The sequence below is a fragment of the Fukomys damarensis genome, unplaced genomic scaffold (assembly GCF_012274545.1).
Source record: "Fukomys damarensis isolate Sample0158 unplaced genomic scaffold, DMR_v1.0_HiC HiC_scaffold_6, whole genome shotgun sequence".
In the NCBI taxonomy this organism is placed as follows: domain Eukaryota; kingdom Metazoa; phylum Chordata; class Mammalia; order Rodentia; family Bathyergidae; genus Fukomys; species Fukomys damarensis.
This window is the reverse complement of record NW_022900918.1, coordinates 43,573,633-43,592,699: the sequence shown is the minus strand read 5'-3', so window position 1 is coordinate 43,592,699 and position 19,067 is coordinate 43,573,633. Positions and strand designations below refer to the sequence as shown.

General features: G+C 43.3%; 1 protein-coding gene across 1 annotated transcript in view; it reads right to left on the bottom strand.

Moving 5' to 3' along the window:
- Positions 1-417: 417 nt before the first annotated feature.
- Positions 418-19,067, bottom strand: part of Upf3a (UPF3A regulator of nonsense mediated mRNA decay) — a 22,835-nt gene continuing 4,185 nt past the window's right edge. Inside the window, exons 4-9 of the mRNA XM_033760986.1 lie at positions 18,037-18,135; positions 17,824-17,934; positions 13,482-13,537; positions 13,236-13,391; positions 8,123-8,283; positions 418-7,021 (exon numbers count right to left, since the gene is read on the bottom strand). Of these exons, the coding sequence (XP_033616877.1) occupies positions 6,724-7,021; positions 8,123-8,283; positions 13,236-13,391; positions 13,482-13,537; positions 17,824-17,934; positions 18,037-18,135 (881 nt within the window). The 3' untranslated portion in view covers positions 418-6,723. The remainder of the gene's footprint in view (positions 7,022-8,122; positions 8,284-13,235; positions 13,392-13,481; positions 13,538-17,823; positions 17,935-18,036; positions 18,136-19,067) is intronic.

The window sequence follows — 19,067 nt, the reverse complement described above, 5'->3', positions numbered from 1 at the left end:
TGAATAGGAATGGCAATATTCTCTTTATGTGTAAAATAGGACAGCACTGTGACACTTCTGTCATAAGGCAGCTCTAGGATAGCACAGCATCTGGTACAGTGGCCAGCACACTGAACATCCTCAGAAAGGGCTAGGTGCCATTATTACTTTATCCTCAGTTTGAATTGTAGGCACATGAATGTTGACTACTAGTAGAGAAAGTAATAAAAATTTAGGATTCTATATCCTTCCTCTTCCTAGAAAAGAGCTAGAACCCTGCCTTAGTTACTTTTTAATTGCTGAGACAAAATACCCAACAAACTTAAAGAGGAAGGTTTTATTTCAGCTCAGTTTCTAGAGGCTTCAGTCTAAATTAACTGGCTCTGAGGCAAGGTGGCATAGCAGAAGGGCATCACAGAGAAACAGTCCATGGTGTGGTAATCAGGAAGCAACAAGCAGCAAGCAGCAGCAGCAAGCCTACCTTTCCCTTTTATCCCATCCAGGGTATCGGCCTTTTGGGTGGTGTCATCCAGAACTATGCTAATTCTAATCACTGAACTAAGTACCACAGCCCTTAATGCCAGTATTATATGCCCTAGATCCAGTCAGCTCCAAAAAGACCCACCTATAAGTTTACGAGGCTTTGGGGGGACATCTAGATACAAGCCATAACAGATCCTTCTATCAAATTCGTCAGTTACGAAGAGAGGACTTGCAACTGCCCTGAAAATATTGATGATGGATCCTCTCCTGGCACCTGAGCTTAGCAGGTAGGGAGTAGTATCTGGCTTCACAGATGTGGTACGAGTGCCCTTCCTGATGTCACTGCAGAAGTAAGGCTGGGTACTAGTCAAGGCCATTTCTTCATGAAAGAAGGCTTCTCCCTCCTCCCCAACTTCTCTGGCTCCAACAGAGTCCTGTGTCTCCCTCCAGAGCAGGAGCTTCTAGAGGGGAGAACCACTGTGACCTATTTCTGAGATATAAAACTTTCTCAAAGGTGCTACCCAGTATTTCCTCATGGAGATCATGTCACACATTGGTGGTCTTCACCCCTACACATTAGTCTGGAGAACTTTGAGCACATCAGTCACTGGCCCCACTCCAGTCAAGCCAGTAAAGTCTCTGAGGCAGAGTACAGGCCTTCCAGGTGTAGAGAGCTCTCAGTCTTCCTAAAGACAGCTATGATGAAAGCCACCATTATGAACCACATCACTCCCAGCCCTCCCTGTCCTGTTGGGGCTGTAGCAAGAGAAACTGCCTCATAGGATGAGATGTATGGAATTGGGTGACTATGGGTTAACTGCGTTATTAGGCATCTATGGGTTAACTAGGTTAACTGCACTTTTTATGGAATATACCTGAGTAGCTATGACAACTTCTGTAATCTGTCAACAAAGGAGGGTAGGGACTCAGAATTTGTTGCTCCTCCCAACACATCAGCTGCTTTGCTTTGTTTAAGTCCTGCTGCTATATTCCCAATAAAAACTCCAACAAGAGTAAGCCTTGTAGATGTAAAAAGAGGAATATAAAGAACAAACTTTTATTCAGGGAGATAGACAGGAGACTAATAGGAGTGACTTGGTGATCCACTAGCATTGAAAGCTGCTTTTGCTCCTATCTTTGTGTTAAGGTCTGTCTGGGGTCTTCACAGTTTCCTGCTTCAACATGATACCTGCTTCATGGGATGAAGATCATGACAGGCTTAGTGCTACATGCCTGTCATCCTAAAGCTTGACTGGCTGAGGCAGGAAGATTACCACCAGTTTGAAGCCCATGGGAGGCTGCTGACCTTTAGGAAAGTAGAATCTCTGTCTGGCATCAGGGATGGCTCCCAGAAGCTCATGAAGTCATCCCTGGTACTGCACCATGGTATCACCAGGAGTGGCTCAGTAAGGGGTGTCTCGGTCTGTTCACTGGGTAGACATGTTTGAGGATGGAACAGCCCAGGCTCTGGGATGGGAAGCAAATTGTGTAGCTGCTCTTACATTCCTGTGGGCCCTGAAGGTTGGCAACAGATCAGCAAAGGCCTGAGATTTTTCCAGCAAGTCAAGCACCTGTGGAGGGAGTCCATGGCAGGAGCAGCCTCTGCCCATGTCCAAGCACAGTGTAGCCTAGCATCATAGGGACATGCTTGACACAAAAGGCCCAGTGGCTGGAGGGGCTGCAACTTGAGAAAGCTCCCGTGGAATATTCTTGCTGCAGGTATGAGAGCAAGGACCAGGGCAAGGGCACAACAGAACCCAGGAAGGCAGACATGGAGACAGAGGTAACATCCTTGCATTGGACACAGGAAGAAACTACCTTCTGTTGGCTACTAACAGAAGGGGAAGCTATCCATGCACAATCACTGCAAACCATCCAGAATCACAGCAGTGTCAGCCCTAATCTGTATACCATTGTGACACCCCACTGGTCCTTCTGCATGGAACTGTCAAGTCCATAGCTGCTGAGTGCTGAGGTGTTGACTACACTGCCCCTGCTGCTCTACAAGAATGATGCAGCCTTATCACTGAATGTATTACCAAGCTGTAAGAATTGCCAACATGAGATAAACTTCTGTAAGAGGAAGAGTCACAGTATTATCAGATGGAGGGCAGGACACTCAGAAGGAATAAAATGAGTAGTACTCAAAGTGATGGGCTAGTGAGAACAGTTCATGCCCCAACAGCAGGCATGGGGTCTGTTAAGGGTCCTAGGGTTTTGACAGGGTCCACAGTTGGGGATAGCCCAGTGGGGTGCCTGACTGGGCCTACCCATTGGGAGGGAAAGTTTTTGACCTTAGTCTTTTAAGTGTGGTGACACCTGAAGCCCACAGGAAAGGGGTCAAACCTGCATTGCAGGTGAGGTTAGATCAGGTCAAGGTACCTTTGGTTTTGCTCATGCCTGGGGACCTTGGTGGGAACAGAACTTCTATGTGTTGGCTTCCTCATCCTGAGAGTTATGCTTGATGTCTGACTTTTAAGTTCTTGTCCCTGTGACTTCCTGTTGCTCCCTTGTCTTAGCTCTGCTCCCTGTCTCAGCAGTGCACAACTGTATATTCTTGAAGGGTTTTTCTTTCCTAATTAGTAAAGGTGTCTGTGTCTATGGATTTATTGTCTAGAAATTGGTTGAAGGGCTATGTCTCTCTTTCATGGATGCTCAAGCCAGGCCTACATTACCCACACCTGAAATGGATTTTAGCTGTGCAAATCAAGTAGGAATCTAGTGGACAGTTCATCTGTTTCACCCCAGTACTCTGAAATCAGTATTTCCAAACACGGGAGCTAGGCCATTCTGATGGCAATGGTAATCTTGCTGGTTTTGGCTCATTCCTAGATTTTTTTTTTTTCCAATTAGGTAACCTGTATTAGGAGCTGCTGTACAAGTTGCTATAGGTTTAAGGCTTTAAGTGGTGGGGACATAGTGGTGCACGCCTGGAATCTCAGCACTCCAGGAAGCTGAGGCAGCAGGGTCACAAATTCAAGCCTACCCAAGCAACTAAGACTTGGGGAGGAACAGTTTAGTGCAAAGGCCATGAGTTTAATCCCCAGTACCACAAAAATAAATCTTACCAGACTGTACATTTTTTAAAAAAGGGAGATGTGCTTAAATTATTACCTGTGGAGATCAGAAGTCTAATTCAGTCTCATGGAGCTGTACCACTTCTGGGCTGGAAAGAACCCATTTCCTGCTTCTTCCAGCCTCTAGTGGCTGCAGGTAACCCTGGGCATGAGAGAGAAAGCCCCTCTCCTGGATCCCTCTGCACATTACCCCCTCCTCCCTGTGTGGCTTACCTGGACAACCTCAGATAATCAACTTAATCTATTTGCCAAGATCCTTTGCTGTAGGTCTCAGGGATAAGCAATGTGGATGTCCCTTAAGGGCATTTTTCAGCCTACAAGCCCATTTTAACTGTACTAAAGCATTTTCAAAGACACTGTTTTGGGGAGAGATTATTATTTGGCCCTTGGAAGCAAGAAAGGAGCACATAATTCATCCCAGTGTCCCTATCCTCTTAAGTCTGATGGGAATTTTTGGCAAAACAGGCCAGCCTCAGGTCACAGGGTCAGACCCTTTACATGAGGTACAAATCCTGGAAGGCTGGAGTCTCAGGACTCTTTTCTCTAAACTAGGAATTTTTGTCCTCTTAGCCTCATGTGCCACCACTGAGTCAGGGCTGCTTTTAAGCAATTGAGAAAGCAACGAGAACTCCTCTCAGATATTTAGACCGATAAGCTATCCATACATTAGCCCAACCTAGCATTTTTCTCCTTTGGACTCCTACACTCAGGATCCATTCCCACCTGAGCTCTCTTTTACTGATGTTAGTAAAGCGTCATGTTCTCTGATCCTGTCATGGCCCTGAGGTTGGTCAAGATCCATCTCTACTGCAGGCTGAATGCATGTGTGTGGGGAGAGAATGGTGAAAGCAGAGGCTTCTTGAACTCAAAGCCACCACAGCCCCCTAGATATTTCCATTCCAATTCAGAGGCCAGATCTTCACTTTGATTCGGAAGTGACTGTGAAAAACCTGAAAAAATTTTTAAATGGTGAGCCTTTCATTTTTGTCATTGTTGTTTACTGGAGATAATACAGAATTTCAAGGAGGTAGGGAATAAACAAAAAGCCCTAAACTCTGGGAGAATGAAGATCCGGGTGAAGAGTAAGTTTTCAAATTCCTCATTTTGGATATTTGTACTTACTTGGTAATGACTAAGTTTTGCATAGACACAGTTCTAGGGCTAGAAATCAAAGACCTGAGGGCCAGCTAATCTGGTTCCCGGAGAGGACCCTCTTCTCAGCCAGCAGATGGTGCCTTCTCCTTGCACCCCTCAGGGATGAGGGGAGCACTTCTATTTTTGTGGTACTGGAGAATGAACCCAGGGCTTTTGTGATGCCAAGCGATTTACACATTCTTTCAGCTGTATAGTAGTGCATTCTGGAAGAAATCGAGAACTTACAAGAAAAATGTGCTCTTGATCCTGAGATAGGGGAAACCACATACAAGCTGTTGCTAGGTTTCCACAAGTGTACAGCCCAAGAGGGACTTGCCTAAAGGCAGATGATGTTCTTAACTTTAAAGTGGCAAAACAGCAGAGGACTGAAATTGAATTTCCACATACCAGTTACTCTCATTAAGAATTCACCTATAGCTAAGGCTGAGTATGTGTGGATTTAATTAGGATGATTCACAGCTCTGGAATATTGTTCTGAAAATAAACGTCATTCTTTACTATTGACGTGTTAACAAGATCAAGCAGATCTACTTAACACTTCACTTTAGTCTCTGACATGGCCTCAGTTTTAAAGACAGGAAGAACACAAAGCAAACTGCTTGGGTATGAATGACATGACCACTGGAGCCCAAGGTAAACACTATCCCTGCTCCTCACAATAAGACACTGAAATGAGAGTTCAGCACAAAGGGGGATAGAAACTCTTCTCAGTGGTCCATTTCTGGCCAGGTCTAGTAGGGAAAAATGAAGCCGATGGCTGCATTGTGGCTCAGGCTGTGGGGGTTTATTTCTGGTGGACATTAAGTCCAAGTCAGCTTTAACCCTGCCCAATTCAGGAGCTCAATTCAAGCTCCCTGCATCACCCTTCCTAGCCACCATGGAAGCCCAAGTGCACCCTCCAGGAACCCTATGGGTAGGCCCACTGTCTTTCTCTAAAATGTTCTGCTCACCTTGACTATTCCTGGGATACGTGTGGAGCCCCAAAAGGTCGACATCAGGGGCTCCACAGGAAAGGGCTCAAAGACATGTACATAGCCTTCCCACACCCCGAAGGGTGTTATCTGTGTCCCCAGATGGAGACAGTTTGATTCTAAAAGTACCCCTTGCCAGGCCTCATGGAAACAGTTACTCTGCAGTACTTGCTGCTGCCATGACAAGACCAGTCAGGCAGGAGTAGGCACCCAAACCACCCACTGCTGTTCAAACAAAGGCGGCTGAAAGAGACATGGTCGTGTGAATATGACTGTTCCCTGTGGATAATGAAGAGACTGTAGGTTACCCGTGAAGGCCAGAAGGCTCTCCTGGCCTTTCCTGTACAGGTTAACGATGAACATCATACATGCACAGCAACCGGGATCGGTCTGAAGGAAGTCAGCAAGTGAGGAAAGTTGGCTGAGGGGGTCCCATTCTCATTCACACTACATTAAGATGCCATAATCATGTGGGGGAGAGACATGGCTCCCGGTGTGGAACCCGGCACCAGGAGTAATGGCACCATCCATATTCTGGGAAACTGTGACCAAAGTAAACTTCAAACTCTGGAAAGAAAATCAATTGGCCTGGTTCAGTGGGAAACATGCACTGTGTTCCCACCTGAGCAGAATAGGCTTTAAGTGCTTATGGTGAATAACAAAGGAGGATCCACAGGATATGATATTTTCCCTACTAACTTAAGGGTAGATGTTATGATCTCATTCACAAGTAGACTATACAACTTTAGCGTTGTACTAAATAAAATACTCTTCTTGGTGAGACACAATTTGCTTCTTTGAGAGCAGGTGGTGATGGTAGGTTTAACCCAGGCCTGCCTCCAGGCTTGGTGTATACTGAATGAGCAAGAATGCCCCAAGAGACACTGGCCACGGGAGAGGCCCAGGAGCTGTCAGGCCACCTGGATGACTGGAGTCGTACAATCCTGAACCTTGACACACCTAGACAGATTCCTGTCTGATTTAATAGAAGAATTTGTTTGGAAACAGTGGTTTTGAGCCTGCAGAAGCACAGGGCCCACTCAGCGCAGACAAGTGGATTATAAGGCCCTGTTTCCTGGGCAATCCCTTCCAGGTGCCAGGCTGTGGGCCCCCTCTTGCTCTCTGGAAGGGCTCTCCGCTGTTCCCACAGGGACGCTGCTGTCCTGGCTCTCCTTCCCTCTATCCTGGGGGAATCCTCTCCCCCATCGCAGCTCATCTTCATTCCTTCTAGGAAACCTGTCAAATTCAGAATTACCACCGCGCTTTCGGACTTCATCTGAGGGGCATTCTGGTGTTTCAGATCCTTGGATTCTTCTCTCCATGTCCCCCTGCTCTTTGTCACTGTAATCCTGTGACCTGTGAGTCAATAGAAATGGTAAGTGACCACACAGAAAGTAAACACAGCCATCTTTCTACAGCTGAAGTGAACGGGACTAACAAGGCTTAGGGACTTTCCAAGATGTCCAGACCCTACCCACTATAACACATCCCTGACAGCTTAAATTCTTAATTTCCCGCTAAGTTAACTGAAGGGTAATTATGCTAGATGATTTTCTGCATATATCACAGTGTTAAAGAAGAGCAAATAAACAGATAATGGCTTGGCTCGTTTGGTTCTTGAAGCTGTGCCCCCATGAATCATGGGCGAAGTCCTCACATTCCATTTGTAGCTCAGCAACACGTGTGTGGCAGGAGTGGTGAGGATGGGGAGGACCGCCAAGCCCAGCAGCACCTGCTGCCACCAAGACAGCAACGGGCACTGCTGTATCAAACAGTGGCACTAAAACACCACAGCGTACATCACGCTGCTAAGAGGAATTCATAATCACGTACACATTCATTTTACAAACCAAAAAACTAAAACCCCTAAGAAGAAGGAAAAATGTTGTGATTCTGCCCAACTGCATGTGGTGGAGGGGTGGTTAGGGGAGGGGGCTGGGTTCTCATCAGTCCAGCCAGCAGGGACAGCTGTGTCTTCCCCATCACAGATACAGAGCCTCCACAAAGTCACACTGCAAGCTGGCAAAGGGGATGAACAAGGAAGACCAGCAGAAGGCAAGGCCAAGGAGAGCCACAGCCCAGAAGTTCTGTTTATCTACCACAAAAAGCTGGCTACCCCTAGGACTGGATTCTCAAATTTACAATTATGTAGAAAAACGGCAGGAAGGGTGGCAGAGCCAAAGGGCATGAAACTCAAGACCCAAAAGAAAATGACAAACTGGTACAGGTCATGATGAAGGAAGACAGAAGGTGCAGGAAGGGGGTCTAAGAGAGGGCTGAGGAGGATGAGGGGCAGGAAATTTGAGACTGCAAACTCAACACTGACCAAGCTCCTGGCACAACTGATGGGAAGCAAAATAAACATGTGCTGGCACATCCTGAGGCAATCCTCAGGTCCCAGAACATCGTGAGGCACACACTTGTGCACCTAAGGGCGGCAGAATGTGGTGCACTCACTTCTTCCTGTGCACCCCTATGGGGCTCTCTGAGGGCCTGGTGCTCACGAAGGTACAGGGGGCACAGCTTTCCTGTTTTCCATCTCCAGTGCTGACTTCCTCACCTCTTTCTTTTTGTTTTTCTGTGTCTGGTTCCTCTTCCTTTTCTGTTTTTTTAAGAAGCTGGGAAATTACAGTGTTAGTAAAATATCACTAAAAAACATATTATAAAAATTGTTAAATAATTAAAATATGCACCAATATTAAGCCCAAATGTTTGAATAAAAAAGAATTAAACTAAAGGTCCAAAAACTAGATTTCTGGTTTAATACACAGAGGAACATTTAATAAAATATTCTGTAGCTATGAAAACCATATACGATAATGAAAAGGTGTCTTTTTATTCTGGGTCCTTGTGCTTGCAAGGCAGGCAGTGGCACCACTGAGGTAAATCCTCAGCCCCAAAGATGCTCTTATAAGTTAATAAAAGAATGCACAAAGCAGATACAGTGGCACACACCTGTAAACCCAGCAACTCAGGACGCTAAGCCAGGAGGATGTAAGCTGGAAGATAGTCTTGGCACTTGGCAATTTGGCAAGATCCTGTCTCAAAGAATAAAAAAGGCTGGGGATGTAGGTCAGTGGTAGAGTGCTTTCCTAGCATGTGTAAGGCCCTGGGTTCAATCCCTAGAACTAAAAAACAAAATCTCAGGGCATCATGGAGAAATGTGTCTGCACACACAAAGCTATCTGAAGTGTACTCTGCAGCACTGCTGACAGAGATCATCTTTAGGAGCAGGACTGAGGTGATTTTCTTTCCATTCATCTATGGTAGTTATGGCGAACCTTTTAGAGCTTTCAATGGTAACAAACAGCCTGCTGCAGCATGTGTACCATAGGTTTACCACTGCTGAGCTATGGGCTTCAGTTTTTCCAAAATAAACAATTATCAGTTTTGTAAAAAGGTAAACAAAAATTTTTAAAGTTCTTTTATACTGATGATCTTTATGACAGCTTATTTTTCTGTTCCTTGAGACAGAATTAGTAAGCTGCTCTGACACCTATGATGTCTGCATCTGGGTTATTCTGCAGGTCTCCATGGCCAAGTCTATTAGACTTGGTTTGTATCTCTAGACTTGTCTGTACAAAAGTGGAAGATGTACTTCTGGAGAATTCTGCCTATCCCCATAAAAGGGAACACATATTGCCAGACTACGCACAGACTCCATGAAGCCAGCCCACTCTCAATGCAAGATGGTGTCACTCATCAAGGGCACACAGCGTTCACTCCATGTGCCCAGAAGTGGGACCTGATATGCAAGCTCCAATCAAGGCAGCAGCTCTACTGGACCCACTGGTGATTCTGTGTGCCTGTCTTCAGGCACAACACCCTGAAACCAGGCACTGAGTCTGTGTCAGAGCCCACTTGTGAAACCCCAGCCTTAGACTGCCCTGTTCCAGTGCTTCTGTGGGGCCCCTGGTCCCTGTGGGTCTGACAGTTTGCTATGGCTCACAGAATTCAGGGACGTACTTTACTTTCTATTCCTGGTTTATTATAAAGGGTACAACCCAGAACAGCCAAACAGAGGAGTTATTCAGTGAAGTTTGGGACATGAGGGGGCAAGTCCCTAATCTTAACCTTCTTGGCAACTCCATGCATTTGCCAACCTGGAAGCCTATCCAGGTTTTTCTCTGGAAGTTTTACCACATGGACGTGTTTAAGTTACTGGCCCGTGGCAACTGACTGTCTCCAGAAACTCTGGGAAGGAGCTAGAATGAGACAGACAAGCCCCAATCTTTTAATTCTACCTTGTTTTTCTGGCACCATTTCCAGCCTGATGCTGCCAAGAGCCCCCAGCCCTATCACTGCACACAAGAAACTCATCACTCTGCAGAGTCCAAGAGCCTCAGCTGTGTGCCAGAAACTCAGGACTAAGACTTGTGTTGGTTACTAGAAGCACAGCTGAGTAGTGAGGCAGACACCTCCTGCACTGAAGGAACACACTGGATATTCTGACCAAGAAGAAGGTGGCCACAGGGTGGGTAAGAACAAGACAAGCTCAGGCAGCACCAAATGCTATGAAATATAGTGAATCAGAATAAAGAAGTAGAAATGTGGGCCAAGGGGACTCTGGAGATGAGATAAAATCCAAGAAGAGATGAGGAGGAAGAGCCATGGGCAGAGTGGAGCAAAGGGGTAGAACCAGCCATGAGTTTAGGAAAGGTAAAGCCGGCAAGAACTAGAGATAAACCAGGGAGAGACAAAGGAGACAGGGCTCGGGTGTGTGACCCAAGGCTGCTGAGTCAGGAGGTTCCCATCCAGCCCATACGTGTGCAATGCTCATGTGTGTTAACAGTCACACCTGCACTCTTACCTGTGCTCACACTACATACAAGCAACCCACATACCTTTTAAAGAGCTTCGTGAAAAAGATCAATTTTTCCAGACTGTTTGCCATTTATATATCCAGGGATCTTATGTATAATTTTGGTAACCTAACTTCCTACTTAAGCTCACTGTTCAGTTTCACAGTCCTTGAAGGAACACAAACAGCAGGGCTATTGTCCACGTGCTGCATTTCTCTTTGCGAGTCACAATTCTATGTCTCTCCAACCTTATGCTATTGGTACAAGTTCTTCTGTCATTTCTCCACAGATCTTATTTTTCAGGCTTTTAAAAGTTTAAATTCCTCAGATGATTTGCAAATTAAAGACACTCAAATTGGGCACTGGTGCTTATTAGAAACTAAGCATTATGTTCAATCTCCAGCAGTGTAAAGAAAAAAAAAAAAGCTCAACATAAGGTCAGATGACCTGTGGGGTCAGGATCTCTCATGTGCCCTGCCCATCACACCAGTGCTCCTCAACACAGAAAACTGAAAGTTTGCTCTACCTTTCCTTCACTGACTTTATTTTCTCCCATCCAAATCCTAACCAGGCCCAACCCTACTTGGTTTCTGAGATCAGACAAGATCAGGCACGTTCAGGGTGGTATGGCCGTAGACCACTGACTTTATTTTCTATGTGAGGAACCCTGGATTTTTATTGACTCAAATTTTAGTTTTTGGCTTATTTTGGATTCTAATTCCACAATCAGATGTGTACAAATAAAACACTACACTCCAAATACTTTAAGTCCTACTTATAGTTAAAATTTTAGCCAACAAGTTTCAGTGGTTCAGAAAAACTTGAAATAGAAAAGCTGTTGAGAACAGTGAGTTGTAGAATATAAAGCATCAGGCACTAGGTTAGCTAGTACTTCTTGTTCACAAAAGTAAATGAGAAGGTTAGAAACTATCTGCATGCTGTGTCCAGAAAGGAAGATTGGCCAAAAGTATTCCTATTTGTTCCTTGTTATGACAAGACAGGGTTGAGTTTTTATAGTGACAAAGACCTTCCCCGTAATAGTAAGGTTTTGTTTCATTAGCTATCCTCCAAAGGACTGTGTTTGTCACAGGAATGAATAACAGTTCCTATGGTGAATGATGTTTGTAAACTTACATAAGCCTAGACAAGCAAAAAATGCCACTCAGTGGCTTCCTGTGGAAACCCCTGCTTCACCTGCTATGAATCTGTTCTTGCAATTGGTTTGGTTCCTCAACTGCATCAACATTAAGTGCTGGAGTATGCAATTTTAAAACAACTTAGATTTATACCCAATTCTTACTCAAAACCAATTTAAAAGAAACTACTTTGGGTAGCTGTTTGAGAACAAACAGTTTACCTGCTCACCTTGCACTCAATGGACATGAACAGCATTGCCGGGCTGCTGTCCCATACCTTTCATGAAGTGTTTCTCACACACATACCCTTACATTTTAAGACAGTTAAGAAACATCCTTAGAAATTAAATCAGTCATACTACTCGTGTCAGATGTTTCCGGCTTTTCTTCTGAAATTATGTGGCCAGGTGACTTGTTTTGACCACTCAGACGTAGGTAAAAGCAACATCAGTTCCATGTGAAATCTTTAAACGTTCATATGCAGTTTGCCAAATTACACATTTCTCATCCTAAAGAGGGCGGAAGCCATGCTAAACAAAGTCTCCATCAGCTCCGGTAACCAAGAGATTCCTCTGAGCAATATGCCACTGGCACCAGGCACGATCCATAGAACAGCAAATGGACTGAACCAATGGGATGTTGAGACTACCTGTTACTGCAGCACAAGGCTAGCAAGCCCTATCTGATACAGGTGACTGTGTGCTTCTGGGGATATAGTTTAGAAACTGGTCTTTGTAACCCACAGGAAACATGTTGCTGTTTTTTTATTTTGGTACCAGGACTCGAACTCAGGACCTTGCACTTTCAAGGCAGGTGGTGGCACCACTGAGCTAAATCCCCGGCCTAGCATATTGCTGTTTTTGACTGCTGAGAATACTAGAAACTAATATGTGGTACATTACCTTTTCCCTAAGTCCTGATATTTTCTATATTTTTTCTTTATATTGTATAATTCTATTGAAGTCCTAGAAAGTGCTCCCAATCCTCTGTGGAATAAGGTTATCTCATGCTGGACTAAACCTGGTTTTGATGAGGTCCTGAGCAGGTAAGGGTTGGACCGCGGATTTAGCTCAATGGTTCTGCAGCCTGCCTCTCAAGCACAAAGACGTGAGTTCATTCCCCAGTACCAAAAAAAAAAAAAGAAGGTAAGGGCCCATGGCAATTCTGGACAATACCTGTTAGCAAACCCCCTTATAACACTTGAATGAGTGCACTGGCCACAGGAGCCAGGCAGCCCAGGGTGAGGCCCCATCCTAAGGCAGCTCACAGAACGGCTAGGCAGGAAGTATTTACGTACATACTTTCAGTCAGGAAAATTTTTCTTTAAAGGTATCCAGCACATGGCATTCAAACATGAGGCTTCTCTGCTGGTGCCCCATAGGGTACAGGTGGTGCCCCTCCTCCCACCCCTTGTCCTCAATCTGCTCCAGGAACCCTGTAGCCCTGGGAACAGTCTGAAAACTACAGTTGTAGGACGGAAAGAAGGGAACTATATAATATCAAAACATTAGACTAAATGAAAGTACTTTTTAAATTCTAAAGAGCTAAAACACCTAAGAGACATGATAAGCACAGCATAACTAATTTTGGCAAAAACAATAACAAAGTTCGAAATGCTTTTTTCCAAATTACCTTTATCCTCATTTCCGTCTCAACAGCTGTCTTTAGTTTATCTGTCTCTTTCCTCCTGCATCTTTCTTCTTCTCGTCTTTTTCTTTTTTCTTCCTCCTGCAAGCGTTTCTTTTCTAACTCCCTCTTTCTTCGTGCTCTCTTCTCTTCTCGAATTCTCTAAAGGTACAGACAAGCAGGTACATATATTTTCTGGACAGAAACAGCAGGTACAGGAAGGATATTCACTAGGTGAAATGTCAGACCTACCTGCTTTTCTAATTTTCTGTTTTTAATATAGTCCAAAAGAGGTGTGGTTCTTCTAGCTAAAATACAAAAGTTGCAATGTTGTATGTAAATGTAACTTCTAAAATGAAGTTTTTATTGTAAATATGTTTTCAATTTAAAATAATTAGAGAAGACTGTTGCTTTAAAAGTTTATATGATATACGGTATCCAGGGGAGTTATTACATTACAATAAACTCAAATAATTTGGCGGTATCAACAATTTTGTACATGACAAATATACATTCTTTTTTTGTTTGTTTTTGGTACTGGGATCAAACTCAGGCAAGACCTTGTGCTTGTGAGGCAGGTGTGGTGTGACTGAGCTAAATCCCTGGTCCAACACACATATTCTTTATTCTTAAGGGAATTACATAGAGTACAAAAGTAAAGTGAGTACAACGTGTGCAACTTCTCAAATATTATGAATACTTCCTTATACGTCAGCAAAAATCATTAAACAACAATTTTACATTCACTATGATTTAGCACATATTCTGGGGATTTCTTTTTCACTTTCTAGACAACTGTTGCAAGCATTGTGCATTCTTGCATTTCTTTTTTCTTTCTTTTTGGTACCGGGGATGAACTCGGGTCCTTGTGCTTGCAAGGCAGGCCACCAAAACACTGAGCTAAATCATCCCCGGCTTGCATTTCTGATAATACAGGATGAGTATCCTAATTCAAAAATCAGAATTCTGAAATGCTCGAAAATTCCAAACTTTTGACTGTCAATAAGATGCCAAAAATAGAAAATTCCACACCTGACCTCATGTGACATATCATGTTCAAAATACAAGTACACTCAATATATCGTACAGAAGTGCCTTCAGACTATGTATTTAAGGTGCAGTTAGAATGGGGTCCCATCCCCAAGATATCTTATTACATATATGTAAATATTCCAAAGTAAAAAAAAAAAATCCTAAATCTAAAACATTTCTGGTCCTGACCACTTCAGGTAAGGGATACTCAACTTGTACGCACAAAACTCTACAGACTGCAGGTTGGAAAAGGACTCCATATGGCACTGTTGAAAAGATGACTAATTCCACTTGTGGAATATTTCCAAAACCCTAACTCATCATTCCATATTTAAGTGCCATGTCATTATATTGAGTGTTGACATAAAATAGCTATTAAGGGGTGAAGCTCATAGACAAAAAAATTGAATGTGAGCCTACAATTGTAAAATCTTCAAGGTTTTATTAAAAAATATGGATTAGAGTAATGCAAATTGAACTGATTATTACAATATTAAAGCTTGCTATATATAAAACATTACAATACGTCACAAAATCCATTCAGTGTTAGCTACCATTGCTAGTTATTTCTCTATTCATAATTACTTTTTTAGAATTTGAATAAATCTCATAAAAATACAATTAAATATGTTTAATAACTTTATATATTTAAGAGTTTATTGGGACTTGGGATTTAGCTCAGTGGCACTGTGCCTGCCTGCAAGGCACAAGGTCCTGAGTTCAATCCCCAGTACCAAAATAAAGTTATATTAGTGAAAATTTAATGTACTTTATTAAGTGTTTATGTATTAATGCTTTGAGGGTAATTCTAAGACTTACAATATACCTTAGACATTATATGTATGAGATTCACACATTTTATTTTTGTTTTAGAAAATGTATTTTTACTATTACTGATATAAAAATGAACTCTCAGATCCGATCTGGATGTTGGGTGGCAAAGTGTTGCAGGCCCACAGGTGCTGCTGCTCAAAGGGACCAGGAAAGATGGATCCTTTCCCCCCAAGTGTGAGGATGTGGGTGAGAAGGTGGGACATGGTTTGGGCCTACTCTGTGGGTCTTTAAGATCCCAGATTAGAGGCTGGGAAGAATCCCTGGATGTACCTGAACATTCATGACAATTCCAGAATTGTGAGGGTCAGGGACTAATCAGGAATTAAGACAGCCCTGGCCGTGGGACCCCAAACACTCTGACTTCACATGTCAAATGGGAAGAGAGAACATGGGTCAGATGCCCCCATTTCATGGAAACTGCAGTGGTTGAGGAGAACTACTCACATAGAGTGGCCCACTGTGTTGATCATGAATTCTGGTTCAGGGTGAGTTCACTGGCAAAAAAAGTCAAGCATCTACCCTTCAAAACAGGAAAATCCCCTCTGATCTGTGGAAGTCCTGAACTTGTCAGCCAGGAACCACATTGGCTAAGCTACAGTTGTGTTCTTTCCTCTTCTACAAGATCCCCCCACCAGGTTCCCTCCAGGATTCACAGGAAGAGGAGATGCTCTATAAGAAGTGTTTATATACCATAAAAGTATATTATGTATTAGATGGCATATGCACCACCATGTAATACTAATCTAGTAAGAGGAATAACTATTTCTACCTACAGCATGCTGTTGTACATGCTCCTCACTTTATCATCTTACAAAAGTCTAAGAGGTTCAAGAAGGTGACGGGGCTTGCTGAGGCTGTGTGGCCACCAAGTCTCAGGTCTGCCTGCTCCAAAGCCTCCACATAGCTCAACAATGTTACAATTCCCGCCAATATGAGCTCAGTAAGATTCTACTTTTTAAAAAGAGATTATATTTAATCCTCATATGTTATGGCTGCTCATAAGACTCCACTGAAGGCCAAAAATGAAGAAGATTCAAACTTAACAGAAGCCAAGCTCTACAGCCTAGTACTGGAATGAGTGAACTTCTCACACTGGGGACATGGGTTCCATGCCCGATGCATTGCTTCGACTTGCATTTATGCAGCACCATCTGTACAGCAGACATTGAGAGAGGTGTGCCAGCTGAGATGACAGGTACAGATGCCCCTCCACAGGAATGTGGCTGGAGTCTGACTGGCAAAGGGGATGTGCCTGCACAAGGGACATTTAACCAGAGAGATAGAGAGAAACAAGGAGCAAGAAGGCAAATTCTGTAAAGAACACCTAATTTGCTTTTTTTCAGCTCCTGTAAAATTTAACAAGTTCTGAAGTGAAATCTTGATTTTGCCCCTAATACTATCTCTCCTTATCCTTAATATACCAGTAATGGTGCTACAAGCCATTATTTTGCTCAAGTCATGGAGTCTTTAATTCCTGCTGTCCCTTACTTTCCACAACCCTCCTTGTCTATTTCCACATCCAGGGTACAGTAAGTCCCCGACTTATGAACAAGTTCTGTTCTGGGAGAACTGTTTATAAATTGGATTCATCTGTAAGGTGACAAAGTGAGTCTTATACAGTACACCTGTGAAAGTTTATGACCCAACTGTTCTTGCAAGGCAGGCCACCAAACCACTGAGCTAAATCCCCAGCCCGACCCAACTGTTCTTAAGTTGAGAACTTACTATATATTCCACACCTGTTCGCCTCAAGCAGCAGCCTCCCTAGGGAGAGCAAGAGTCTCCCACCAGGCCCCACCTCTTTTCTCCACATTTGAAATCAGGCCCCTTACCCAGGTGACACCAGGTCTCATACACAAGCTCACATTCTGTTCCTACAAAGCTCAAGATTGGCTACTTATTTAACAAACATTTACTTGATTCCCAATCTTCTCTGCACTGACTAAAAAGGTGAAAATATAGTTCCACAAGGGAACCAGAACACTCAAGTAAGAAGGGAATTTACATGGAGGGAGACCAACAGATTAGAGAAACTATAAACACTGTGGCTCTCACATCTGACAGGTCTTGATGGGTGCTGGACACAGCCTTGAAGGGCAGAGCACCAAGGCCTTGAAGGAGAGGCCCAGCATCAAACAAGACTAGACAGGAAGGGTGGCTCCATGAGCTATTTGGGACTAAGCTAAGGAGTTTGGCTGGTGATGGATAAAGGTGTTTTGGGAACCACAAACACATGTTAGATAATGTTCAAACATGTCTAAATTACTACTTTGGGTGGAGTCAAGGGCTGAATTCAAACCAGATTCCTTGCCTTGGCTGGGTTTCTCCATTGGTTGGTTTGGCTTTTTCAGGGGGTTGAACAGAAGGAAGGCAGCTTTATACTTAAGCAAGGCACCTCATCTCCGTGGATGAGCCCCACACACAAACACTGTTTGCAAAGACCACACTCAGCTGTGGCACAGTTCCCTCCAGAGACAGCCAGACACAGCAATCACGGGCATCTCATTGCTCTCCAGGAAGGCTGCACTTACAAAAGGGTGCAGAAAACTCTACCACTGTGCACCAATAAAAGCTCAGAAATACCTCCCCATCCTGCCACCCTTCTGTCAAAACTGGAAAACACTGATTTTTCTGCCAAACCTGTAACCATTATCATGGAAAAAAAGAAATAAATGCATACTCTATAAATAAAATAGCTCCATAAAGAGAAGAAATGAGAAAAACAGACCAACAATTTCTCTTGTCTTTGCCTCTATCTCTCCCAGAAGTGTTTCAGGACTGGCATTGGTTCTCTCTTCTTCCATACTGTAAGCTTCCAAAAACTGTTTATACTCTGGATCTATAAATTTAAAAGAGAAAAATTTTAAAAATGTATTCCTCTGAAATTGTAAGAAAGGAATAACACATGACAAGTGTATTTAATCTACTAAAAAGGGCTCACCATCTTCGATGCTCCCTGTCTTGGTGTCTCTCTTCTTCAGCTTCCTCTTGACTATCTTCTGGAACGGGGCAAACTCTACCACTGCAGGATATTCCAGGCCTTTACCAAGACACATTCCAAAACCTATTTTGAAATTCTACTATGTTCACTTTGGAAAATAATTATTTAACTTAAGGATGATATATGATGACAACAAAGGCAAATTCCAGATTTAAAAGATTAGCTGGTGACAGGAAGAGCCATATTTATTAAATAAAATGACCTTAATGTAGTGGCTACCAAACTAAACACATTCAAAACATCAAACTACTCACTTTAAAAATGTCTTTTACTTTTCATGGTTTACACCTCAGTAAACCTGACCTCCCTACCTCTCTCTCAAACAATCTACCACATGAATATCTTTTGTCAGTTTCTTTAATATTTTTTAATCTTAAAATGTTAATTTAATTATCAATCTGTCATACAGGTTTAAGGATATTACTTTACTTAAAAGAGACACAGGGCTAAAAGGGATGAGGCTTCACAGGCATATACCACATTCCATGAAAGATTTGTTTCAAATAAAAAGGTGGAGAAAGCAGTTAAAACTGATTTTGTGCTGGACATGGTGGTGCACAATTGTAATCCCAGCACCTGGGAGGTTGAGGCAGGAGGCCTGCTGTGAGTTGGAGGCCAGCCTGTACTACATATAGCGAGACCCTGTCTCAAAAAACAAAGCAAAACAAACAACAAAAAACCCCCAAACAACCTGATTTTGTTGTTAAATCAGGGGCAAACAGATGGAATGTGTCTACCTATACACCAAACCCACTGACTAATCATTTTAAACCTTGCTAGTAATGGTTGGGTGACTAGGGTGTTATAACCCTCATTTATCTGGAACATGTTTTTATGCTAACTTCAACTGTCCAGAGTGAAGTCAAGAATGAGGAGGAGGGCCCAGGATTTAGCTCAGCGGTTTGGTGGCCTGCCTTGCAAGTGCAAGGACCTGAGTTCAATCCCCGGTACCAAAAAAAAAAAAAAAAAAA